This window comes from Strix uralensis, chromosome 1 (assembly GCF_047716275.1).
Source record: "Strix uralensis isolate ZFMK-TIS-50842 chromosome 1, bStrUra1, whole genome shotgun sequence".
In the NCBI taxonomy this organism is placed as follows: domain Eukaryota; kingdom Metazoa; phylum Chordata; class Aves; order Strigiformes; family Strigidae; genus Strix; species Strix uralensis.
In genome coordinates this window covers 43,131,957-43,159,777 of record NC_133972.1, presented here as the reverse complement: position 1 = coordinate 43,159,777, position 27,821 = coordinate 43,131,957, and the positions used below count along the sequence as shown (strand labels likewise).

Below are 27,821 nucleotides of genomic sequence, written 5' to 3'. Positions count from 1 at the left end.
TACCGTTTTAAGCTTGTAACATATTTAACAGTCTACCCCTCCCCCAAAATTGTTATGTTATGAGGAGTACCAGTTAGTGCCAATATAAATAGTTTATTTACTTTTAAGAAAGCACATACATACTATAATGAACATACTCTGTATTTCAGTCTATAATGCAATAATGATAAACTATAGTAAAAAGTAACCTTTCAAATATAATTATTTTATCTTTAAAATAAACATTGGCAACAACAATGCAAGATATTATTGATATTTTGTATTTCTAAGTTAGTTGAGGTACCTAGTAACTACATTTCTTTATCGGGAAATTGGATTTTTCAGTCTCCTGGGAAAGATGTAACTTGCCACATAAGTAAGGAAAGAATTTGTAAGTAAGTCATCAGAGAATAAGCAGCATCCCTTAGCAGTTCATTCTGGGACACATTTTCAGGGAAATATGCAATGATGGATTTTCAGGATTATCGGAAGATGTTTTTATGGGAACAACTGCTTTGAATACCCACATTCAAACTTAACTGTTTCCTTAAAATTTTGAATACATGTCTGTTCACACAACTTTAGACTCTAGTTCAGAAACTTACTATGCATATAAAATTTTCCAGGGAGGCTCTTACTATAGCAGTGGCTTTAGAGAATGTGTTGCTTTCAGTCTTTCCATGGATATATCACGGTTTCCAGAAATGTGTACTTGATTTCTAGTAGCTGGTCTAGGAGTTTAAACAAGCAAAGCCAGTGTCACTTGTGAAATGATTACCATACCTACTCCTTGTTCATCACTTCTTTATGAGTGGAACACAGGTCATGCCCACTTTCTGATTTTATGCCCTAATTTTATAATCTGTAACCATATCATTCTGTTTGTAAATTATCAACTGAAATTTGTGAATAGTCATATTATGTCCCTCACTAATAAACACATTTACAAAATTACCTTGAATACAAACACTCTTATGGAACCTTACTGGTGCTATTGTTTAGAATTTGTTGCGGGTTTTTAAAAAATAAGTATTAGTTAAGCATTTTTTAATAAATTAATGAAAACAGACAGAATAATGCCTACTATTTTGAATAAATTAATAGAGATATGCATGTTGAAAATTCACTTTTTATCTAACACCAAGAATACTAGGAAAAAGTCGATCTGCACATTTTGCATTGTTGACCCCAATGAGGTACTTTAGCTTTGCAAAAATGTAAGCAAAAGAACCTTAGGGCTGAGAAGTTTGCTAGACAGAAATAAAGGGCATTATATTAATTCTTAGAACTCTGTTTTCTAGAAAAATCATGGTGATTCCTTTTCCTTTCTAGAGAGGAAACCAAGATGCATGGAGTCCTTCTGTGTAAGAATACTTGTATTTTTCCTGTTTTTTATTGCTATTGAAGGGCAAAGCCATCTTCTAATGAGAACATAACCACATAATGTATGTTGTAACAAATAAATCCAACAACAGTAAATGCAGTAGCCACTTAGGATGCTATTTTACTGCATTGACCAATGCAGTTAAGAGATATGTAGAACCTAAGTATGAAAATGACAGAAAACAGGTTACTAGGAATGTTGGAAGAGAGACGCGATTCTCACTGGATAATGTTCCTGGACACTACTGCTTATGATAGAATATATTATATTTACAGAGCAAGTAAAACTTTTTGTTTCTATTAATAGAGAATACTGACTTTATATCCTGTGTCCCCTTTTGAAAGCCTATGGCTTCCTGCAATAATTTCAGTGTAAACTTTCAGAAGCAAACCAAGAAAAAGCAACCACAACTGATTTAATCCCCAAACCACCTATTAACCATCCATCTAGACAATTCCTGGCTATCTAGGCAGGAATATGAGATACTACTGGAGCAGAAACAAGAGTGGCATGGCTTTTCTCTGCCAGCTTTCTGCTTCTGGTACTTATAGTCTTTCTCTAAGTGAGATAGTGTCTTCTGGGTTTTTGGAAATGGTTGCATCACCAGCAAAACTGAATTGTGGGTCATATCTGCATTCTTAGTGAGACAAGGAACACAAAATCTGAGTTCCTTGCTTCTATAAGCTGCAGTTTGTCAAGAGTTGAGTGTCTTTACCTTAGACCCAGGGTTATAAATTGATGTTCTGCAAATTCAGTTAATTAATTGTGTGTGATAACTTAAAGTAACTACAAAATTTTTTTCTATGGAGTTTTTGAAATTTTCTTTACAAGTTTTATGAATGAGGTATATGGTACACTTTGATTCAAGTTTTTGGTTTATGTTACAATGCAGATAATATGTGGTGGCTAGTGAAGCTGAAGAATGCCTTAAAGTAAAGCAAATGTCTAAGAAAATATAAAGCACAGCTGTGAACAGTATTTAATATCTTTCTATTGAAACATTTCCAATAGGCAATAGAAAGTCAGTAAAACAGAATAATCTTGGTCCTTTGCTCAGGACATGCTTAGGGAACAGGACCAAGATGACTGCTTCAGAAGACAGGAGATACACAGTGAAAATAGCCAGTTCCCAACTCCCGTGTTTGAGTGAAATGTCCTGTTACTCTAATGTTTTCTTCTTAAAGTTATTACGTTTTATACTGTGTTGTAGGTTTACTGTTAACATGAACGTTCAGCATTTGGTTAAATGGAAATATATTCAGTCAGGTAATGAATAATAATATAAGATGAGTTAACATGTATTTGTATTTTTATAGAAGTGGAGTTCAAATTTGTCATTTTAAATGCCTCAGCCTCTATATGGAGAGGGTTTGTATATACGGTAATAAAACTATTTGCAGAACTTTGCAGAAATACAAATAGAGAAAACTTTTTTTAAAGTTTGCTTAATAGCAAAAACTGGTTTTAGTTAATGCCACACTGAGCTGCATTCTGTGCAGGATATAGGTTGTTCAACATATTCATACATAACTTGAAAAGAGGGTGAAAGTAAAGTGACAAAGTTTGCTTGTGTATTAAAGAGATTACTAAAGATAAGGACTGATTGCAAAGTGCATCAGAAAGACTTTAAGCAGTTAAGGATGTGATTCAGTGCCATGTGATCACTCCTAAACTTAGGTGTCTACAAGGAAAGAGGTTGGCTGAGTTCCTGTTGTAGTCACTGGAAAGCTGGTCAATGCAGGCAGTGGGACTTTGAGAGAGATTCCACTCATTACTGGCAATATGATAAGGCAATATCACAAAAAGGGATTGAAGCAGAGTATTGTGCAGCCAGTAAGACTTCATGCTGATAGATTAGCCAGCAGATTAAGAGAGAATAAGAAAATGCATATGAACAACAGAAGAAGTAAGGTATGAAAAGTTCTTTTAAGTAATTTCTTGGACAATGTTTCTGGACTCCATGCTACTGTGCTTCAGACAAATCAAACTGAATGAGCTGAAGCTGCAATTCCACCAACCTTCTCCTGCTGGTGGCTGCCAGAGCCAGCAGCATCCAGAGAGCACACAGATGACACTGTCCCTGGCTGTGTCTGCCGCCTGGCACTGCAAAGCGAGAGAGCGGGTACAGCACTGCCTTACAAACGTGTGGGATGCACTGAGCTGGCCAGATATACGAGTGAACTGTAGACTTCACAGTGAGACCCAAAACATCTGTAGTCTGAGCTTGATCTGGGGTTTATATTTTGAGGAATTGAATCTCCTCTTTCAAATCTCAACATGGCACACTAACAATGAATAAAAGTGTTCAGCAGCCATGTTCTGTGTAATGTCACATTGATACTAATGCCACGCAACTGCCTTTAGCTCTGCTAAACTGGGGTGAAGTCACTGGTTCGGCTCAAAAAGCAGAAAGTATTAGCATGGAAAGGCCACGGGTATAAGGAACTGCACTAAGAATAGACTTATTTATTTTATCCAAGGCAGTTATTTATAACTGCCACTTTTCAGAGATATTGTATTATGTGTCATGAAAACTAATTTTAAAAGAGCAATTGAATAATCCTTCTGTAAGGACAAAAGATATTGGAAAGTCTGAACCAAAAAAGGCCTTGACCTTTACTATCTGAATGGGTGTTTATGAAGCTGTAAACAACCACTGATTATCTGTACTGATCATTAGAAAATTTTTCACTCATCTCAAATAAGTTCCAAAATGCCAAAGGTTAGCTTTGGCTCTAGGTATGGACAAGAGATAAACTCTATACATACATATGTTTCTGCTATACTCTTTAAGTCTAATTACCTAAGTGTATTAATTAAACTTGTCTGGCAATATTTTTATGATGATAGATGTCTGAGCCTGGAAAAATCTCGACTATAGACTTTAAACAGCAGTTTGCAGAGTTGGAAGCTGAGGAGAGAGGGAACTTTCTTATTCATTCTGAAAATCTGCAGCTAAAGTATAACAAGAGACCATAAATATTATATCCAGGTAGATGAATTCTAGAGAGAGCTGCATGTATTTTACAGACATGAAAGTGTGTGAAGAGACTGACAGGAGGACAAACAACATTCAACAAATATGGTTTAGTGTATAATAAAAGTATCTGGTAGTACTATCTTGGAGTCATCAGTGTGAAATGGCAGATAAAAAAATTGCTGTCATTTGCTGCACTGAGGTTAGAGATGCATGACTTTTCCACCACATGTATGAATAGCTTCTTTCAGACCCACCATCCTCTTTCTTTCCCCACTTCTGAAATATTTTGTAGCAGCTTTCCTAATGTATTTTGTTGAGAAGATGAAGAAATAAGAAGTATGAAAAAGCATTTGTGAGGAAGAGGAAAATCATGATGGATGCCAGTATTCCACACTTTTTACCATAAACATTTCTCATATCTAAATTTATTTCTGTGAATCTTCAAATGAAATTGTTGCCTAAGAAACAAAACATTAGTGTTTAAATACTGCATCTTTGGCAAACTGCTTTATGTGAATTTAGTTGCCTTGTATAACTCAGATATAGCATTTTATTAATGAGGCTATCAATAATCCTGTGGTAGAAAGTCTTTGTCATTAGACCCTACATTTTCAAACTGATACATGAAAGATCTTCCTGTACCGAACAATGATGTTAATAGCTGTCCCATGGGTGAGACAACTGTATTCATGTAAAGCAATTTCCCAAATGTTTGCAAATCAGAAGACTGCCTAAATTAATCAGATACTTTATTCAACTTTATCCAATAGTTTATCCAACTGATTTTGCTTGACAAGCTGTAGTCATTAACTCTAAATGTTTTATTTTAAATACAACTAAGGCATTAATTGTCATCAAATCTTACACCTCCACCAATTTCAAAGTTATCTTGAGTTTTGACAGTATACAAGCAATTAAAAATTACTTTAAATACTCGATCTAAAGATTTTATAACCACCATCTAGAATTACTTAAAATCTTTAAACACAAGGCATTTTAGTAGAAAATATTTCAGAACAAACTTCTCAAGTGATGGCAGAAGCCAAGACACATATTCAGGTGATTTAAATTCCAACCTAAGTGCTGTGGCTCTAGGCAGGTCCTTGGTAGCACCCTATTGTGGCCCTACAAAATGCTCTCGGAGGCCCAGATGGAGAACTGGCTGTATGTGCCGATGATACAAAGCCTTCATAACGTGACACCACTATGGTGCACCACGCAAGTGGTGTACATTATTGCTGTGCAAAGGATACCACTAACAAAAAACCACTGAGGAAAAAGGATAGTAGAGTATAAAGATTTTACACAGGGTTTCTGAATCCTCTCTCCCTATACAAATAACATCTGCACATATACAACTACATCTTACCTTGTTTCCTTGAATGCCTTTCGGGCCTGGCTCACCTGGAGGCCCACTGATACCCTACACAAAAGGCAAAGTATAGAATGAGTTGCCTTTGAAGATGCATGTAAAGTTTTTTTTAATTTGACCTGAACAAGGTACAGTAAAATGTAGCACAATGCTAAACTCTAAAGGAAATTTTTCTGCGTCATATCCTGCAAAGTGACCACTACATTGAATATTGTTAATATTCAATAACTGATGCTGCAGAAAGGATATCTCACTACTGAGATTGCATATGTTTTATCTGAAATTTTCCATTCCTTTCTCCTCCTGCTCCTGACTTTGGAATATTTTCATATTCTCTCTTCTGCTCAAGCAAATAAACTAAGCTGTCACAGTCTATTTAGCTCTGTTTGTAAGAAATCACTTCCCCTAAATCTCTCTCTGATGATGAGCTGAGATGAATTTTAATTTCCTGACGTTAATACAACCAATGTGTCCCCTCACACAAGGAAATAATTAATGGCTCTTTGGAGGAGACAGAGCAGGTAAGGTACTCTGTCTGGAGTGATGACATTGAGGAGGTCCCTTCAGTGGCTAGTACAATAGCTAGAAAAAAGTAGGTCTGATAATTATGAAGAACCCTACAGTTCACTGACTTTTGAGTTAGTGAACATCCCACTGCCATCTCCTGGGCTGCCCAGTTGGGTCAGACTGGTCAACATTCTTGCAACTACCACTAACAGAGCTGATAATCAAAATGAGGTTTTTTTGACTGGAGAAAAAAAATCATGACCTATCAAAAGAATAACACCACAAAATTACAGTTTATTGTAGAAAAAATGCTGGGTCACTTTTGGATAACTTCATGTGTATAAAAAGATGCAAAATGAACCAAATCTAAATGTATCTGTTTAATCGCTGACACGAAAATGTGCTCAGACTGTGTTCATTCCCTTTATTAAATATGATAAACTACAGGAAACACATGACTATCCAAAAAGAAACAAAACCCCTTTCAGCTACCATCATTAATAGCTATAGTAAATCCTCCAAAATATTGTATTTTGGCTCATAAAACAGATATGAAAATTTTGGAATATCTGTGATTTTGTATCTTCCATGGATTTCCAATCAGAAAAAAAATATTCATTATGCTCTCCTTTCCTTTTTCAGCTTTTGCACAAAGCATGCAAAAATGCAATCACACAACTAACAGTTATACGACCACAAATCAAATATTGGGGCGAAAACAGTGAATGAAATTAATACAGTTAGTGTTCCAAATTATGCTCAAATCATAACTTTACAAACTAGGAAATAACTGTCTCGTAAGAGTACGGTGATGTCCCAAGTGCTGTATTGTGCCCAAACTCACAGTTAAATGGCCTTACTCCTTGGTTTATGCATTTTAATTGAGTACTATTTACTAAAAGGAATCTTGCAGGTTTTTTTGTTTCAAAAGAAACAAACTCTACTTTATTCTCTACAAAATACAAAGAAACAAAATATTTCTTTAAAATCTCTTAGTACTTGAAAAGCATTTCCAAAAGAGACTTTGAAAAGTCATATTTTTATAAGCTATTTTTCCTGAGGAAAAAATTATGATCATGATGTGAGATGGACGAATGTCCCAGCACTAAACTGGCAATGTGCTCAAGGCAGGGTGTGCTAATAGAAATACATAATATAATCTGCTAATAGAAATACATAAGATAAATCATTCTCAAGCTCATTGCATGCTATCTTCCTTTTAGTCATTAAGAGGGTTGTAGTTCCCATGGTAATTTCTCTTAGAGAAGAACTCTACAGTTGGAGACCACAAGTGGGCCATACACCTGTGAGTAGCTTTAAGAAACAGCAGCAGCAGCCAAGATTTTTTTATTTGAAAAGAGAAAGATTTGCCAGACTCCACTGTCTTGGTGCCTCATGCACCAAACGTTGCTCTCCACAGAGTTGACAGGTTGTATGTAGAAGAAACTTACAGAATATAATGTTTTTTCTTTTTATTAGGTGGCTTTTAGTTCCCTTACCTGAGATCCCCGAGGTCCCCTAGGGCCAAAAGGACCTTCCAAACCCTGAGGAAAAATAAGATGCAATTATCAGATTAATAGGAAATTGCAATTATCTGCTTTAAAGTATTGAAAACTGCAGAGTACATGGAATGACTCCTATCTCTGTTCAACCATTTTCTAGGGAGTTTATTCTCTCTCCAGAGTACTTCTGTTCTCATTCTGTATTCAGTAATTGCCAGTTACATTCCATCCTCAATATTTGGGTGGATGGCTACTTAACATCTTAGCTATTTGATTAAATAGTTTTTATTTGCTACAGGTCTTTAAATTAAATTTCTAGAAGTATATTTGATACAGAATTCTTAAAAAAATGCTGCAGTGCCTATACCAGAATAATTTCAGGTAACTTTGTCTCACTAGCTCAAACTGCTGATCACTAGCATGGCAGAATCACACTAATAGTTCACAAAAACTATTAAAAAATGCATCCAGAAAAAGTAAAATTATGTATTTTTTTAATCCATTAGCTGTCATTTGTCCATTTAATGAGTTCTTACCAGTTACCGCCACTGTAGGTTAGTCACAAATATATATAATATTTCTAATATATTAGAATTAATGATATATTTGTTCTAATATTATATAGAAAGTGGCAGGGGAAAAATGGAACTTTTTCATATCAGACAACACTACTGTCAATTATGCTTCAACACCCATCACTGCAGTTAAAGATCCACCTCAGAACACTGAATTTACATTTAGCCATGTATGTTCTGTTTCTGATTATTTTGTCCACCATGGACTACTTAAAAAACAACAACCAAAACACAACAATAATTTTGTCCTATCTTCTGCATTTGTAAATGTGAAGCTGGGAATTCTGGAAGTGCCTAATATTCATTTGTTCACTAAATTCTTGAAATACGTAATCCATTATAATCTCTGATCCTCTGCAGATGTCAAACTTTTTTTTCATCACTGTCCTCAACAGAAATGAAACAAGCAAATTTCTCACAGCCCTGGCATATTTTTTTCTACATCCAGATTTCTTGGCTGCTTTGATTATGTTCTTTGCCAGCTTCCGAACAGCTTCCTTTTATCTTAGTGGACATTTCACATAACATCGTGCTCTTTCTCACATATTGCCTGGACAAAGAAGTTATGAACTTTCTTTAGTCCTCTGAGAGATGCAACTCTTCCTCCTCTTTTACTGATATTTCAGCCCTTTATGACTCACTTGCTGCCATTTTGAACCCCAGCATCTCATAGGACATACTCAGCCTTTGGATTTTTATTACAGTATAATGCCCTTTTTACTTTGCAACAAATAATGCTGCTTTGAATATTTCCTAATTCCTACCTGAAATTCATCATTAAATAACAGGTTCCAGGAAACATAAACTTTTCAAGTTGGTCTTTGATAAAGGTAAGCATAATATGGATGTTAAAACTGAAGACATGTGCTTTAATAGAATGAACGATTGCAATCTAATTGGTAGTACTTAACAACTCTAACTATAAACCAGTGGTTTGTAGTACTTATAAAAACCTGCTTACATGAACTCAAGATACATGATTATCTCACTCAGGAGTACATTATCCTTTCATCTTTCAGAGAGTAAAAACCAGGTAAAAATCTATACTGACTTCTATCACTTCTGCACTTCAGGTTAAAAGAAGAGGAGGACTAGACAGAAGTGTGAATGCGTATCAGCACAGGTGGGCTGCTAGACCTGAAAGTTGTTCATGTTGTATAAGAACCTGATTCTATTGTAATATAACTTTATACACTTCAATTAAAATTAACGTTTTAAGGAAAAAAATCTGGTTAACCCCGTAACACATCCTTTGTAAGCAGGGCTTGATATTGGTCAGGACAGCATTTGTTTTATGTAAGTGACTACATTTTTTCTGCAAAATGGAAAAAAAGAATATGGTGAACTGTGCGTTCAGTTTCTATGAATCATATTTCTACTATGAATGTATCTCTGCTACCAAGGAATTATAATGTGTTCCAAATTTACAATAATCTTTACAAGTTATGCTTATTAATATGTTACATGATTTTCTAGCACCTTCATCAATGTGAAACCATTCAAATAAAAAGTATACTTACTCTTTCCCCTTTTATTCCTGGGGATCCACATTCTCCTCTTTCGCCCTTTATAAGAAATCAAAAGGTTGACAGCTAATCAAGATGTTCTGATTACACTACATGCATTACAGACTGTTCAAGCAGTTAGTGCAAGAGGTTGAGTAGATTCTGAGGAACAAAGAGTGGCATCATTAGATATGGTCTGTAGAAGATATGGTCTGCTCTACTCAGGTTAGATACTTTTCCTCTCTGAGAACGTCTATAAAATTTCCAACCTACATCGTAAGAGGATAATACATTTAATATCTAATAAGTTTTGTTGTATTTTTCCACCACACTGTGCTGCCTCCAGAGATCCTCTCCATATTCTGATTTCATTACTGTGATGTGTGAGATTTTCCTGAATAACAATTGTGAAATTGTACAAATGGAATGAGAATTACTAATGTGTTCCACTGATAATTTAACATATCAATAGACATATGAAAAGCAGACATATAAATCTACTTTCCCCATTTCCATGAAATGTTTCCATAAAATTGACTGAAACATTTTTCTAATGAATACAAAGATTCAGAGAGGCACTGCTTTTATTAACAATCCTTGCAGGGAATAAGTGTCCAAACCAAGCAAAACCAAAATGGGATTATCTCTGTTTCTGTTCTGGCTATGATGGTCCACTTTGCAATTTAAATTCCAGCTCTAGAATCTTGTAAATCATTGAGTGTATAATTTTTTTAGCTTCTTGGAGAGCCTATCTTGAGATTTTTTTTGATCAAGCATTAGCCCTTGCAAGTTATAATTAGCTTAAAAGTAAACTTCCTTGTAGTAAGTTTTTTAAAGACTAATAATTGTCATATCTATTTGTGTTTGTGGTAAACAATTTCACATTCTTTCTATTTAACCTCTTATTCAACCCTCAACTTTCTTTTTCCTTCCAGCGGCTTTATTTCTGGTCTTTGACATTTTTCTTTTCATATTTAGATTACATTTTCTGATTGTATTTTTTTTTAATTCAACAAGCCAGTCTGCAAGCATTTACATAAATGATGAATTTACTTCTAGGGATTGCATTAGGAACTCTCATGACAAAAAGACAAGACAGGCTCTTTCCATTCTTTCACATACACTGTCAGCAAGTCCCAATCTATTTTCAGGCTATTTCTATTCTATAAAAATCTTACCTTGTCTCCCTTGTAGCCAGGAGCTCCCTATTCAAAAATGTAAAAAAAAAAAAAAAAAAAAAAAAAAGGAAAAAATCATGAAAGAGAAAGAAAAGGCATAACCTACTGCTAATATAAGTAGGGAAAAAAAACCCAGTAGAGTTATGTTTCAGAAGTTTAACTATTCACAACAATAAAATATCTCTCTGGAATAATTCAACATATAATTCTCCGCAAATTTAGATGTGTATTTTTTCCTTATAACATTAGCTGTAAATATGCTACTCAGTTTGCCAGCCTCTTAGCAGATATACACTACCATTTAAATGGGACTTTTAAACTTAATCGATCTTATGCATGGAGTAGTGTTGATCTTTCTACTATAAATCAACAAGAATACAAGCTGAGAAATATCAGATGTCAGAAGCCACCGGAGGACTATCTAGATGTTTTCAGTGATGACATCTTCAATTCTATCTTTGGGATAAGTCTAATGCAAGTCAATACAAAATCACATAGCTTCAAAAGTTCCTTTTGTCAGTAGCATCACATATCTATACTTAAGCACATGGTTAGACTGCTTCTCTCAGTATAGATGCTTCTCTAAACCAGAACTTACTTTAGGTGCTCTAAATAATTGAATAAGGTAGATGTGTGAAAAATGGAAAACACATTTTCAGTTCAGTGGAACTAAAACATGAATGAGGATCTGGAAGATAATCTGAAAAGGCTAAATATGTGTTAGCACTGCAGTAGTCACATACCTCTTCACCTTTTTCTCCATGATCTCCTTTTTGAGCATCGCCCTATTGGAAGCAAAGGAATACAACTAAAGTATGTATTGCTCTTTTATTTATCACTATTACACTAAAACCAAGAGCACTGTTTAAGGAACAGAAGTTGCTTTTCCTATTTACAAACATCCACAATTCTTCCTCCCACGATCAAGGACACACAATTCCTGAACATTAACATAAAAAATTCAACCAATGTTATTAGATTACTGAAATCTTAGTCATCAGAGCAAGTCACTCTACTCAAGAGATTTGTGTACTTCTAGAAAGCTCTGTGGAACTTAGCCTTCAGCTAGATTCAGAGACCTCTGCTGTCAGAGAAAACCTGGAATGATAGGCAGTGTTAACTTGGTAGCAGTTTAGTTTCCAATTTTTCTCTCTCACTTCTGAAGCAGTTAACTATAAACCTCTCATAGCAAAAGTCCATCCTTTAAATCATATTTTAACATACTTTTCCTTTGCTATCTTCACTTCTATGATTTGAATAAAACTAGATAGAAATTTGCTTTATTTTTTTAAATTCACTTTACCTTGTTTCCTTTAGGTCCTGGCTCACCTTTTTCCCCTCTGTTACCAGCACTGCCCTGAAACAAAGCAGGGAACATGTCATTACCATTGTGAGGATAAAACTCTCCAGTTTCTCTAAGACTGTGTGTTGGGGGCAGGCCAAAATCTTTTTGGAATAAGCTTAGGTAGAAATCCACACTGATTCAGGTATGGCATGCGTGACACTACTTTCACTTAGCTAAAAAAAATATCTGGTATTATAAGGTGTCTGTGATGTTTTTATCGATATTCAATGATAAATACATTTTCTACAGAGCATTTGAAAATCTAACCAGGAAGGTGTCACAAAAAACATACATAGTTCCTCCTCCCCATTTTTCAGAGATACCCACCACTATCTGATCTTTGCTTAAAAAGCCCTATGCACAGAACAGCTTAGTGTCAATATGCAGCAGCCTCAAAATAAAAAAAATTACTACACCATTATTCCTGTTTGGAGGATCATGAAGGTGGGGACTAGAAAGCTTGGTATATATATAAAAAATACATATATAATAGGTTACATATAACAATTTTGGATAAAATAACTTAAAATTCTTGGATCTTAAATTTTAAACTGGAAATAAGGGTTCTAGTTCCAGATACATATTATCCAGAGTCCAGGGACTGGATGATAGGCCCTGCTGTGATAACCTGCTACACACTGGTTGGCCAGTTGCTTAGTGTCTAGGGAGAAAGGCAAAAACCTCATATGTACCTTGGTTGTCTCTGGGAGAGCTAGTAAAGATACAAAAGAGATCAGAGAGAACACACTCTGTCTGAACTCCCACTTCTCTCTCTTTACCAGAGCCAAGAATCATTTATGTGTTGAAGTGTCACAAGAGAAAAGAGAATGTTGGAGGCAGTTTTAGACTTTTCTTCATATATGCCATCACCCTCAATCTTTTGAACCTTTCTCTCTTACACAAACAGAAGCTGCTAGTGGAAGTAAACCTTTGTCTAATGAACCTTTCTTTCCCTGTTGCAAGATTCAAGAACAACTTTTTGGTTTGGGCTTCAAAATCATGTACCTATTTATCCACAGTGTTTTATTACCCAATAATATATTTCTAAGATAGTATGTGATTATGAATAGATTTTTTCTTATAACAGTGATATGCTGTAATACATCACTTCTTTCTGCAGTACATGCACAGCTAATGTCTTGCTTTTTACAGACATAATAACCAATTAAAATACTGTGCATGATTAAAATTCAAATTCTTGAGGCTTTTCAAATGAATACATACTTACAGAATCACCTTTGTCTCCTTTTACTCCCTTTTCACACCCACAGTTCTTCTGCATACACTGAAAGTTTAATAGAAACATTAAGGAGAACATTTCTCAAATGTATTATTTCAATTTCAATTTCAAATTTCAAATGTATACAATTTTTAAAGCAAAAACTCTGGTTTTGCCTAGCCACAGACTAGAGAACATAAAAGTGGAATAACAGGAAATAAATTATTTTCTAATATATACATTTCTTATTCAATCAACATTACACTTCTGTATAGCCCACTCAAAATCAGTTTCTTGATTTATTTATAACAAAAACAAATAAATCTGTTACTACTGTAACTACAAACATTTAAGGTAGAATTTACATAGTATATAGTACTGTGAAATCTTACATAATTTTTGGACAATTTTGACATTGCTGTTGTTTTCTAATGACACCACTAATGAACTTGCACGTGTTGTACTAGTCCTATGTCACTCTGGTAGGAAGAGTTCTTTATGTCTTACTGTTCATACTACTCACTAACAAACAGAAGTTGTAGATTTCTCAGGAGAAGGGATGGAAGAAATGCATAAAAGTTAAAATAAAAGCAACCATGATCGGAAGCTTTACTCAGGGAAGGAAGATTGATTAGTCCTGGAGTATTGTTGCATTACAGAAGAAGCAGACATCAGGAGACCTAGTATCAATAAGAGTAATGAAAACACACAAAACTCAAAAAACCTACCTGCTTCTGAAGCAAGGCTTCCTGAAAAGAAAAGGAAAATATTACTTTCATATAGATTTAATTTAACAGAGTACTAATTTAACCATTTTTCTTCTCTAGTTCACAGAATTTCCAAGGTGAATGGTAAAGAATGTGAATACCTTCATCCTTCATCCCTTCCTCACAGTAGTAAGAATCAATCTGTGGAACTACTCGTATAAAAAAGGGTTCTCTGGTAGGAATAGGGGGTCGCTTCATGTGACCCATAATGATCAGAAAACAAATGACAATATCAAGGAACAATGCTAACAAGGGGAATATGAAAAGACTTCCTAATGAAAGGCCTTACTATGGAAGGTCTTAATAACATAATATATAGGGGAAGGACTCAGTGATTTTATCAGCCTTATACATGAGAACAAGTTACCTTCTAAAGTATTATCATATGCTCAGAGACACACCCCATATACTGGAAAATACCCTGTCCCTCCATCAGTGATCAGTGCAGCTAAGCTACTACTGTCCAGGCACACAAATCCCCAGACAGCAGCTGGCAGGAAGAAGTTCCCTCTGTCCTGACTTCTCATGTAGCAGACATGTACCACAAAAACATTCCTCATGACAGCACCATTCTGTGAGATCTCAGGGAAGAAATTTCTTTTGTAAATACATACCTTCACAGGTACAAAATATAGACTTGTAACAACATAAACTATTTCAGAAATGCCTTTCACTTACCATATCTGTGAGATTTCTAGACACGTGCTTAGTTGCACAACATAATCATTTATTTTTAGACATATCAACTAGCAAGTTTCCATTTCTGATTTTAAATTTTCAAAATTATTTTTTTACGACCTCTAAAAGACTACAAAAATATTACATAAATTCTGCATGGACTACTCCCTAATTAAAGCTATTGTATTTTCTAATAATTATTTTCCTCCAAATTGTCTTAATTTATTATTTGCAATGTCTTCTCTTACTTAAAAATATTTTCTAGGATTTTAAACCCCAAATGCTTCCTAGACTGCCCCAACACTTTGCACATTATTGCTCAGAAGCGAGAAATGTCAAGTCCAGCTGACATACCCCTCACAGCAACACTTTTGTCTACTTTAAACTAAGAAATTAGTTTAGTATTCCCTACCTTTCCTTATGTGTGCCTTATGCTGTGCTAGAAGGGCAGAGAGCTAAGTGCCCTTAATTAATAACTACAGTGGTAGATTTACAGTACTTTGGAAACCTGATCTCACTCGAGTCAATTAAAAGAATTGTATTGGCATCAGCAGACTTTCTTGAAGTTAATTCTTAAGACCATAGTTACTGGCCTTCTCTGCTATCAATGCTGGAGCCCAGGTCTTGCAGATGTCCCACATGATCATTACAACCTTCCTGAACTTTCAAGCCTGAGGCCAGCTCCAGCCCTGGTTCACCTGCAAACCTCTGCACTGCCTTCAGGACTTACCTATCAAAGTTAAATGAAATCTGCCACGGATAGGTGGATGACAAAATTAACATCAGAATTACTTACCAGTTCCAATGCTACATCAGCTATCAGGTTCTGATCATCCAGGCATAAGACATGTTTAGAGGATGAATCACCAGATATCATGCGCAATTTTTCTTCTTGGACATTTTTCTTAGAAAGGCCAATGGTAAAAAAATGTATTCCAAGACTCCTAGCTGCTGTGGCTATACCCTGGACATTAGGGCTGTTTGGGTGATCCACACCATCAGTCATCAAAAAAGCCACTTTTGAACTTCTCTTACGACCTTCAGTTTTAAACAGCTGAGTGGCATTGGAAATTGCATAATAGGAGTAGGTGCCGTGGCCAATAAAGCCCAGAGACTTGGTTTTGTCTTTAAAATTCTGTACATTTTTCCAGGCTGTAAAGGGATGATCAATGCTGACTGTGCTGCTGAACTGCATACTTGCTAGTTTGACATTATACTTCTGGGACTTAACTGGCTTCATCTGGAAAATGCTGTCAGTTAAGTTTTGAACAAAATTCTTCTGTATATCAAACAACTGATTTTTGGCACTTTCTGAACTGTCCAAGATAAAGACTATATCAACAAGACACATACCACCTGTAATGGGACAAGAAAGTTAAATCTGTGAATGATGGGCACACCTGCACAACATATTTCAGATAATTCTCTGCAACAATTCCAGTCCTCAAATAATTTCCCCAAGGATTATTCTGCCTTCCCAGTAAAAATTCTAAGGATAAATTTCACTGTAAATGCCAAGAAATTCTACTAAAGTCAAGTAACTAAATCATTATTTATTTATTAAACTATTTAATACATTTATTATTTATTATTTATTACATATTATTATTATTTATAAGTTATTTTAGTTCATACCAGTATTATTAAATACAGTCTCCAGACATAAACTTTCAAATTACAGTCTTGATGGGATTGTTTTAGCATTTTAGTTGATTTTGTAATATGTGCAATTTCAAATTAAAAATTAGGCTTCTTGTCATTTATCTTAAAAGAGATATGCGTGTCAATGAAAATCAATCAAACTGGAGTCCATGATAAAGTAAATGTCACCACAGTATTCTCCAGGACTGATAATCAAAATAAATCACATTTTTAAAATGCATGTATAAGTTGTCAATTATTAGCTAATTATCCTGAAATATGCAGAGACATACAATATGGTCAATCAGAAATTTTAAGAAAATGGGTTTACCTTCATCTTTTTGCACAAGAGAATAAGAATTCTTTCCTTTCTTTCTGTTTTGCCCATATACTATCTGGTTTGTTGTCACAGACAGAAGTAAAAAGCAAAAGAAAAAGTGTTTTTTCCGCATAGTGACTTTGATCCCAAATTAGACAACTCTTCCTTGCTGTTAAAAGTAGAAAACCACCTGTGAATATTTAATTAGTAGATGCAAATAAACAAATACAGATACTTTACATACAGAATAAACATTTGTGGGAAGCCCAATTCTAGAGACAACATATGAAAAACAGTTATAAAAAGTCACTGGGTAGGTGATTTCAGCATTGCAGCCAGTACAATCCCAGCTTAGCTCATATGTATATTGGAACCTGTTTTATTAGAGAAGAAATATGGATAGAGCAAACACAGCAATCCCTTTTCATTCTTAAAAAAAGCCAGTGCTATCTTTAGCTTTCATCTGAACATCTAACAAAGAAGGGTAAAATAAATTGTTACTAATGCATATTGCTATTAACATACTTCGCTATTAAGCTAATTATATCAAATTAGCAGAAATATTAGAAACATAGAATATACTTTGTTTCTAGAAATCCCTAATTTTTAAGAATAAACAAAGGTCTGGGTGTTTTGGGATGCAGATATATTACCTAGGTCTGCAACATCAGTATGAACAACTTATTCTTCTAAAAAACAACAGCTTAGTAATGAAATTCAATACATGAATGTATTATTAATGTTACATGGCTGTAACAGAATGTGTGCAATATTTCTATAAAGACAATATTCTAATGACAATATACACTAATAAAATATATATTACATTTAAGTCAGCAATTCAACATGTTTCCAGAGAAAACTAAACTCCATTAAAACCGATTTACAAAAAATGCCTGTAATTTACAATAATTCATTTTAAGTATTATTAATAACAAAGATAATATACTAAATTTAAATATCCTTCCCAAATCCTCTTTCAACGTCATCAAGCAGTTACCTATATAGAAACCATCAGTGCAGTCCTCTAACAATAGAAAGGAAATTCTCTTCCCTTCGAAGGCATTCAGAAAGCAAATTGTGGATTGAATAAGCTGTCAGTGTAGAAGATATGTCCAGTAGATCATACTGGAAAATACATTTTGTTTACAAAAATGAAGCAATCTATAAATAAATAGCCTATCCACTTGTAGATGGCTCTACCTTGCATCTAGCTCCTTTATGGTCCATTACTGCTGTTTAGCCGGCCAAAGTTTAAATGAAGATAGTCAGGCACTTCGCCAGGGCTGAGTGGGAGACCAAGCCATTTTATTAAAGGGACAGCGTCAGCCTGGGATCATGAGTGTCTTCCCATTTTAAATAACTGAACTTTTACATTAAAAAACTCACCTCTAGACAATCTGCATCTTTATCCATCACTTTGCTAGCCACACCTCTTCAGCTTGTCCATGTTAAAGTTGCAGCGCTGACGAGATCAGAGATGTGAGATGAGTACATTATCTTTTGTGGGCTAGAACTGAATTCTGACCCAAGGATTTGTGAGTCCGCCAGGACCATGAGCATGTCTCAAAGGTGGTAATTGCATTAGTAATTACAAGAATAAAAGGCAGCTTTAAAAAAAAATAATAATCCTGAGCTGTTTTTCTCAGAAATTCTGCTCTTTAAATCCTCTGAATGGTCAGACACAGACAGAATATCTAAAAAGGAGCTGTCATTTAAGTAGCTCTCAGTATGCTGCATGCAAATTACATTTGCTCTATCTAATGGCAGGCTGCAGAGTAAAATTGTAATGCTACAGTGTTAAGTAAAAAATCAGGGTGAGAGAAAAATATGTCAATGGTAAGTATCAAGGAACCATAACAAGCATTGAGGGAGTTTTGTGCAGATGCCCAACAAAAGGTCAATGCCCAGCCTCCGGACAGGCGCTGCCTAAGAGGCAAGACATCCCTTGGCACCTTGGTGGCAGGACAGAGCGGAGAGGTCTTTTGTGTGGTGCTGCAGAAGGGAGGCCTCAGGCTTCATCACTGGGATACATCAAGTCCCTAACTGCAATGTGATCAAGCAGAGAAATGTGTCAGTTGTAGATTGAAAAATTCAAGTGATATATAAATAATTTGGGCATTTCAAAAACATGATAAAAAGTTGCTTTTGAGTGAAGCAGATTTTTTGGCAGAGGTCCAATCTTTCATCAAAAATTTAGTATTAAAAATTTATAAACAGTTGTTCATTAACCATCCAAATATACTGAATAGCTTAAAAAAAATTCTGCCTAAATACTCTATAAGTTGCACTCTTTAACTTTTCTCAAGACATATTTTCTAGACTTGAGGTGACCTTGGTAGCTTATGTCTCAGGTATTATTTTTAAACATATACAGAAAAAACAAACTCAGTATCTAATTCTATAGGACAGTAATGTTGTCTATTCTTTGCTTTTTTGTGTTTACAAACCCAAAGACTGTGTTTGCTCTTTTTGTTGCAACCTGATGGAAGTTTCATGGTAAAAATAATACCTCTCATTACCCAGAAGACACTTTCAGCATAGCAAGTAGTGGGCAAAGCTTAGGAATAGTTGTTTTACCAAAAAAATATGAACGTTGAGGCTTTGCATTCTCTGTAAGTAATTTATGCTTTTCCAGTTTTGTAGGAAAAGCACATCTGAAAGATGAAAAGGCAGAGAATATAGAAGTTCCAAACTTTGATTTTGATATTGCAGATTTAATCAGGTTATTTCATAGAAACAGAGTGAATACTATGTTTATCAATTGCCATTGGTACGTCTTCCCTGAAGGCATTCAACTTTCAAAAAGTGTTAAAGCACATCTGTTTATTCTGCTTCAAGCATAGTTCTTTCACAGCGTGGCCCTTAGAAAGCTATTAGAGCATAACATGGTAGAGTGCAAATACTTACTCTCGGAGAATTCCTGGTCTCCTTATCAAGAAATGTCATTAACAAGGCTGATGATTTGCTATGATTTGTGGGGACAAATTCCCATGCAGGTCACAGGAGACAAGACCACAGACAATCAATATGATTGGAAGCCAAGCTCAAACGTTTTATTAGCAAGCAAGCCCTTATATATTCCTGTGCCTTCTAAAAATAGCAGCAAGCCTTTATATATTGCTGTGCATTCTAAATAGAGCTCCCCTCACTACTTTCCACAAACATTGCTGCACGTAGCCAGTAGATAAGTTTCTGCTTTTGCAGTTCCAAAAGGTCCCTTCTTTATTAGTTTCTTCCTTAACAAGCACATTCTTTTCTTCTGGCCTTCCTGTAACTATTTCTTCCTTCTAGATGTCGTTAATCTTCTGACCCAAGTGCTGGTTGTACTTTTCCCTTGTCAGATTTTTTATGCATAAAATGGAGAAACAGAAAGAAAAAAAGAGCTAACTACAATTCAAAAGCTTAATGTTGCTTCATATGATAAATTAAAAATGCAAAATGGAAAATACTAAAGCCATTTAGTGATTCCCAAAGCTTAAGGCAACAAGAAGGGCTTCCATAAACACACAAGTAGCAAAGACCAGCCTTCTGTCATTATAAATTCACTGAACTACATCTACAGCAGTCTATCTACTACACCTATATAAACCCAAATCTGTTAAAATTAATGGGGGATATCTTCCCTATGGCAGACTAGACAGGGTGGGGAAAACTTTTTTCCTTCCTGCATAATCCTGAGAGCCTCCTTCCTGATGTAAGTGAATTGCATGAAGTCAGCCTTTGAGTTCTTTGGCTACTTCCTACCCGATTTAAAACTGAGATACTAAATTTGTGCACCTTTAATAAGAAACAGGAGCCATGTAGTTAATTGGTGGCATCTACCACCACCAACCCCTGACACACACACACATGGCAAAGAGAGGTCAGCCCTTACTTGAGTTTCCTCCACTGTCTGCTCAGTCCAGATGAACTCATGAACTTGTCAATCAGAGTCCAAGGCTGCAAACCAGACACTTAATTTGCCAACTCCTATCAGAACAGAGGGAAAAGACATGGGTAGCTGGTAGGGGTGGCGGGAGCAGTAAGGACAGGAAAGGGGAATGAAGACAAGGAACTTAAGTAATACGGGAAGGGAGCAAAAGTACTGCAAAAGAGCACTCCGAGCACTGGAGGAATACCTGGGTGCACTGCAATAAACAGAACTATTAGGAAATCTGAGGTTACTGTTGTGTGACTGGATGTAGGGGATGTAGGACTCAAAGAAATCCAGTGTTAGCTTCATTGTTTAACAACTTGCTGTACTACAAGGCACATTTCACAAATCTGGATACAAACATTCTTCCTGAAGGAAGTTAAAACTGTTATGAGCAGGGAGGAAAAGAAGCAATCCACTCAGGAGAATGACGTTCTAAAATTCAGATTACCTTCAAATTTTGCAGTATGAAAAAATACAAGGAAAAAACAATGGATTACTTAAACTTCACTAATCAAATCCTCGTTTTTTTTTATTTTTGGTACAGCTACGGACCCTAATAGCAATGTATTTGAATGTCTTATAGGCAAGGTTTTCTCCTAAACTTTCAACAGTTATTGCAATATTTCATCTTCCTGGCCACAGACACTGAAGCAAGTGGAGTTTGACAAAGCATTGTCACAATTTAAACACCAATTTCTGTTTAGTAAATGTAAATAACAGCAATGGAATATACTATCTAGGAGCTCTTAGGTAAGCAGAGTACCTTTCCTGCTGATATCATTAAAATTTTGGTGAAGAGGAAAGAATAGGAGGAAAAGAATAGGGCATCACTAAAAAAATCTCTGCCTTCATTCAGGCTAGTAGAAGCACCCTTCATCTAGCCTGGGAGCAAGGTCTCCTCTATTGCTAGAGCATACACTTTCTGAGGTACTCACTTTCTGCTTCTCCAATGGTAGATCCCCTTTTTAAAAGACATTCAGCTAGAAATTACATCTTGGCAAATGCCCATAATTTATTCATGTGTGCTGTGAGCCACAAATATGACAGCATATCTAACTTTAACTCATTTAAAGGGGAATCAACACATACTAAGTAACTCAGTGGGGTCTTAGCTTTTCCCAAAGATGGAGATGACCCTAGTCTGGTTGCATGGGAGAGTTGTACATCTGCCATATGATTGTACATACTACCATGCCTACACAGAATCGCCAGTCTGTCCATGTTCTGTTAAGATGAAATGTGCTGGAGGAACATGCTGCTACCAGAAAAAAATCATATATGCACTACTGGTCACACTCCTTCTTCATGCAACCAAGGAAGGATTAGCTGTCCCAGCAGTTGCAGCCTGCTCCTGAAAGGCCTCCTTCTTAGAAATCTCTACATTATCTCCTGTCAGATGACGGATGAGCATGTGTCTCTTCAATTGAAGTTAATTGTCTTCATTAAATAAATGTTGCTTTCATTATACAAAATAAGACTAAAAACTTCCAGTGGATTACTGTCTTTTACACTAAATAACTACCAATGCTATATAACAATGATAATTACTGGCAGCATCCAGCATCTGTTGGATCAGATACGATGGTGACGATTAAGCATTTCATTAGTAACAAATCAGTCACACGAATCACTCATACTGTTTACATACTTATTCTTACCCTTATGCAAGCTTAGATCAAGACTTGTAAACCACCTATCCATCCAGAAACAGATTGTCAGCTATAGAAGAATGCTTTTTTCCAGCAGTCATCAAGATTTGTCTGCAGTATGTGCCAAAACAGAATTGAGTGAATGGATTTCCTGCTGCGTTCAAAGATTTCTCACTTTTTTTGGACTTGCAAATACAACTCTCATCTGGCAGAAATCAGGAAATGCTAACATTTATGATTTTTAGACATAACAATTTGACTGGTCAAATACACATATAACCTGGTAGAGCTCACAAACATCCAGCATTCAAATAGCAATGGGGTCAAGTTTGGTTGCATTTCTCTGGCTAGAAAATCTGTAGATCTGTTACATGTTGTGTGCAATTAGTCTCTGGAAACAGCCTAAGCTCTTCACTACTTACTGTGCTTTGGAAGAACAATAAGGATCTTGACAGTTCTGCTACAGGATTGTAGATTTACAATTCAGAGCTTTATTTTTTCAGTAGTCTTGCCAGTATATAGTTTCATAGCTTTATAATCACGTAGAAATCAAATCTGATGTAAGTAATGCCTCCAGATTTACAGCATTGCTTTTAAGACTATTAAAACTTCTTGCTAAGCTGTTTAGCACAGCAGTGTTTCAATGGCTGCTCTGAACCACATGCTCTGAACCAGATGCTCAGTACATCTAGCTCCCAGGACTACCAAATCCGTCTAAAGGCATTCATTACATGACTATGCTAAAACTCTGGTCTGCAATACAAAGTTTTATCTGTAAAATTTATCTTATGTTGCTACTGAATTTCAAGTTAAAAAGCCTTTGGTTCATGCATTCATGCTAAGTCACCTCTTCCATTGGAAAAAATCATGTAACAGCTTTCTTTCCTGGTACAATATCTATCCTCCTTGAACACCTCCTGGTGTTCTCCTTACTGCAACTCAAAAATGGTAAAGAAGAAACAGAGAGAACTGACAAACATAAGAGAGGGTTTCTGTATGAAGACAGACAAAGTAAATTATGATTCTGTAGCTTGGAAAGCCACACTGAATGCAAATGTGATACAGAACTAGAAAAGTACAGAAGAAGGTGATTATTCTATAGTACATGAATGTAGTATGTCAAAGGACTTACACTGTGGATCAGTTTGGTCGATGATATTAACCAAAATTGTCTGCCCTAAATCTACTTTTTTTTGTCCCCAGTATGCTCTTCACTCAATAAGAATGACACTAGATACTATAAAGAATGGTAGATTTTCTTCTGGCTAGGAGACATAGCTAATGGATGCAATTTGAAGTAAATATTTCAAACAGTTTTTAAAAAACATTGTTCTTAATATTAGATATGTCTTAATTCAGTGCCACTGTTATTCATACACTATGTAAGTAAAGCCATGATAATATGCCTTTTTAAAATCAGATTGCAATCAGTGTAACAAAAGGATCATTTAGTTGCTGAATTCAATTTATGTAAACTATAAAGATATTTATGCTATCTAAATCCTGCCCTCTGGTGTATCTACATGATAATGCATAATGATAGTATTTCATACTGGGTGACTTCTTCAGCATTTAATCAGGACACAGCTAATAAATGAAGCTACTGTCTGGACAAAACATTTGTCCCCTTGTAATAGAAGGTGGAAGATAAAGACTAAGATATTAAAAGACTGAGATACAATGCTTCAAGGAGGGAGGATATCTCCTGGAAGAACTGGTTTTACTCCTTAATTCCTATCTGATCCTGAGAAACTAACTACTCATTTCACACATTTCTTTTAGATACCCAGATTGGGAACACCAGTACCTGGACACATGGATCTTCTGAGCACTACAAAGTCAATGAAAGCTAAAATTGGTCAGTAAATGTATCAGCAAGGTAATATGATCTGCTGAAGTATGTACAGTTCTGGGTGTCAGAGAATTCAAATGACAGTCTTGTTGTGTCACTTAGGAAGACATGTAATACTGGCTTTAGAAATGTTCCTAGTAAATGATTACTTACAATTGTAAGAAAACAGAGCAAGGACTAAAACAGTAACCGTTCCGAAACAGACTTACTTTACTTTCTGGCAGTCTGGTTCCTGAAATTCCACAATCCCCTTTTGGACCAGGCTCACCTTGTTGTCCCAAAAAACCAAACCAAAACAAAAAACCAAAACCAAACCCTAAAAATCTGAATTTGGAATCATTTTTGTAAAATGTTTGACTTCGCTGACAGCTTAAAGCAAAGATGACCACAGTTTTTATGTGCGGCGATCACATCATTTGTTGTGTGGCCACTTTGTGGCTACAAAAAATTACCAGTTTGAAAAAGTGCTTTGGTCAGGCTCAGCAATAAGGAACCTCGTTGGAATATAGCATATTTCATCTTCAAATCCTTTAAATAACCCTTTGTAAAGCCTCTACACTTCCATTTATGTTTGGAAGCGCCTGGTGACCAAGATATAGTTCGAGAGGAGTTCTCCCTATAACAGTTAGCTACTGGTAGTGATCCAAACTGAACAGTTACTTTTTATCTCATGAGTTTCCCGAGAAGCAAGAGCTCTAAATGTATAAAAAGGCTTGTCCTCAGTCACGTATATCCCTTGTCCTATCCTTTTAAGATCATGCTTTTTTTTCACAGGTTATCTTTGGACCTTGAACACCCAAACCTTGGGATCCCTTTGGTCCAGGTATTCCTTTAGGACCCTGGATATCCTAAAAAGGTAGGAGATTAATTTCAAAATTTTCATAGATTAGTTTTCCAATTAATAAAATGAAGTAATTACCTTCTTAAGGAAGTAAATGTGCCTGTGGAAGTCTTGCTGTCTTTATTTCAATTCCCTTGCCTACATTTCTGTGCATCTCAGTGAATAAAAAGGAAGTCAACAACAACTGATACTAATGGAAGAAGTGAAGTTGAGAAGTTCTTTCACTCTTATCCAACCCTATGTAGTGGCAAAGGATGATCTGACATCTAAAATCAGTCACCTTCCTTACTCAAAAGGCTTGTTATTTTGAATGCCCAAGGTGAAAGACCTGGTAGGCCAACTGGACCTACTGGACCCTCAGAACCCTTTTCACCCTGAAAATATATGGTATTTGAACACAGTAATTTGCATTAGGATTTTATTACGAAATTGGACAAAATTAAGTGATAACCACCACATATACAAAGAATGAAAGTATGATCTCTATAGGCAAAAAAAAATTTCAGTAGAAATATTAAAACCTAGGGGAAATAGCCTTCCAATCTGTACCCACAACTTTTACAATCACAATGCAGACTCTGTATAATTTGGCATATTTTTAAAAGGACATACATTTTACATAGACTGAGAGAAGTTTGAACCCCAGCTTCAAACTCCAGATGTTATTTATACTTTCTCTTACCTAAAATCAGATAAACCAGTACTATTGGGTATGCATCATGGCATGGAGGACTACAACAGCACATCTGAAACAGTCTGCTTGGCTCCACTAAGCAATAATTTTTGCAAGTTTAAGTAATCATAATCCAAAACAGAAGTAATGTGAATGACAACAACATCAGACTAGATATTTTTTTCTTTTTCTGTAAAGGGAAGAGCAGCTTATATAACTTAATTAGTCTTATATAACTTAATTAGAAATTGCCATGTATTTAAAAAGTCAGTGTTTACATTGTGTTGCAACATGCAAAACTCTGTAGTCCTGAAAGGATTTGGCTAGTTTGGCTAGTCCCCTTGGTCAGACATGACACGAATACAATAAATCTCAGAGAGGGACATAAACTAAAAGAAAAAGCAGCCTTCCAGGAATCAAATATGAAAAAGCATAACAGTCATAGGGAAAAAACCTGTTTCTAACTAGTATATTGAAACCCATTAACTAACCTTGGTATACTCTGACCTCTTATGAATTTTAAAGAGATCTTTAAAGAAGAAAAGAAGCTCAAAATGGAGCTTCCTCTGTACAAAGTCCCTACATGATTAAATATTCTTAAAGAACTCATAGACTTGTACATAGAGCAAACTTGGAATATTCTGTAGAGTTATAAAAAATGTAAATTTATACCTCATCCATGCAGAAAAATTGCTGAAAATAGTTTGAGATACAACTGCATGAAAGCAATTCCCACATAGGGTATTAGAATTAAGCAGATCTTACAAAGAATATAAAAGGGACTGATCAGAAGTGTGAGCCATGTCTGAGAGGCCAGAAAATGTATGATTAAAATGAGACTTGCTAAAATTGAGCTGAATTAGACCCTTAATGATTTTTTTAATGTGTAAGTTTATTTAGCCATATCAATTACAAGGAACCAGGAAATATAAAAAGAAGCTATTATGCAATGGTGATGAAGAGATTAATAATAATTTAGGCACAACCTCAAAACTAAATAAATGTTCTGCATTATTTATAAATAAAGATGCTGCTATTGGACGAAGGTGCAAATGTAGAGATAGCTACAGGAAAACTAAAAGTGGAAAATCACTGTGTGAAAAACATAAGCAAAGATCCAAGAGTTTAAAAGGCTCTGAAACTTTTGAGAAATTCACAGTGTCACTAACCAATCACTGGTCCAGCATTTACTCTGAGATCAACATATGAAATATAATTTCTGAGATCAATTATAAAACGTGTATGTCCCAACAGTTCATGTGATCTAGTAACTGTGACACAGTGGTCTCTGAGAAGCTGAAATTCTTTTGCATTCTTGAACACTGAATAACTCTTGTGTTTCCATTAAACTTGCTTGGTACTTGTCATTACAGTAACAGCATTTACTGGTTAAAAATACAATTTTTCATTTTTAAATTTCTCTGAATCTCTCTTGTGCCAGAGACACAGGAAACGCCTCTTCTGTGGTTAGTGTATATGTTAGTAGTGTATTTGGACCATCATCAGGACTCAAGAAATGAGTAAGATGTCAGCTATTTAGCTGCTGATTCCCTAGGACCTAAAGAACTTCCTCTTAAAATCAAAGTTACATGATACGGTTATTGCAAGTATTAACTAAACTCATGTCCCATACCTTCCTATGGAAAAATGTTAGGAACACACAAACTGAAGCTCATCTTTGTTATAAAAAGAACCAGTAGGTGATTATTAGAAACAGATGTGAAAAAGTCACTCTGTCCCACTTGAACAGTAGCAGAGGAAGTGGAATGATGAAAAATGAAACAGATAAGCATCAAAATACAGGCTGCCAATTTTGTCTTTGATATATGATAGACTACTCTATTTGAAATAGTCTTAATTTTTCCACACATTTTGGCCTACTTTATTTATCAAAACAATTGCTGAGTTCCTAAAGATTACTATAATTAAGGAAAAA

General features: G+C 35.4%; 1 protein-coding gene across 4 annotated transcripts in view; it reads right to left on the bottom strand.

The window, feature by feature from the left end:
- Window positions 1-18,518, bottom strand: part of COL28A1 (collagen type XXVIII alpha 1 chain) — a 69,496-nt gene extending 50,978 nt beyond the window's left edge. The window contains exons 1-11 of one of the 4 annotated variants that reach the window (XM_074863838.1): window positions 18,341-18,518; window positions 16,964-17,120; window positions 15,788-16,347; window positions 14,275-14,295; window positions 13,556-13,612; window positions 12,286-12,339; window positions 11,726-11,767; window positions 10,983-11,009; window positions 9,820-9,864; window positions 7,722-7,766; window positions 5,713-5,766 (exon numbers count right to left, since the gene is read on the bottom strand). In XM_074863838.1, the coding sequence (XP_074719939.1) occupies window positions 5,713-5,766; window positions 7,722-7,766; window positions 9,820-9,864; window positions 10,983-11,009; window positions 11,726-11,767; window positions 12,286-12,339; window positions 13,556-13,612; window positions 14,275-14,295; window positions 15,788-16,347; window positions 16,964-17,084 (1,026 nt within the window). In that variant the 5' untranslated portion in view covers window positions 17,085-17,120; window positions 18,341-18,518. Of the gene's footprint in view, window positions 1-5,712; window positions 5,767-7,721; window positions 7,767-9,819; window positions 9,865-10,982; window positions 11,010-11,725; window positions 11,768-12,285; window positions 12,340-13,555; window positions 13,613-14,274; window positions 14,296-15,787; window positions 16,348-16,963; window positions 17,121-17,951; window positions 18,076-18,154; window positions 18,256-18,340 lie in introns of those variants that run through there. The other 3 variants (XM_074863822.1, XM_074863828.1, XM_074863847.1) reach the window with 3 other exon arrangements.
- Window positions 18,519-27,821: the final 9,303 nt, after the last annotated feature.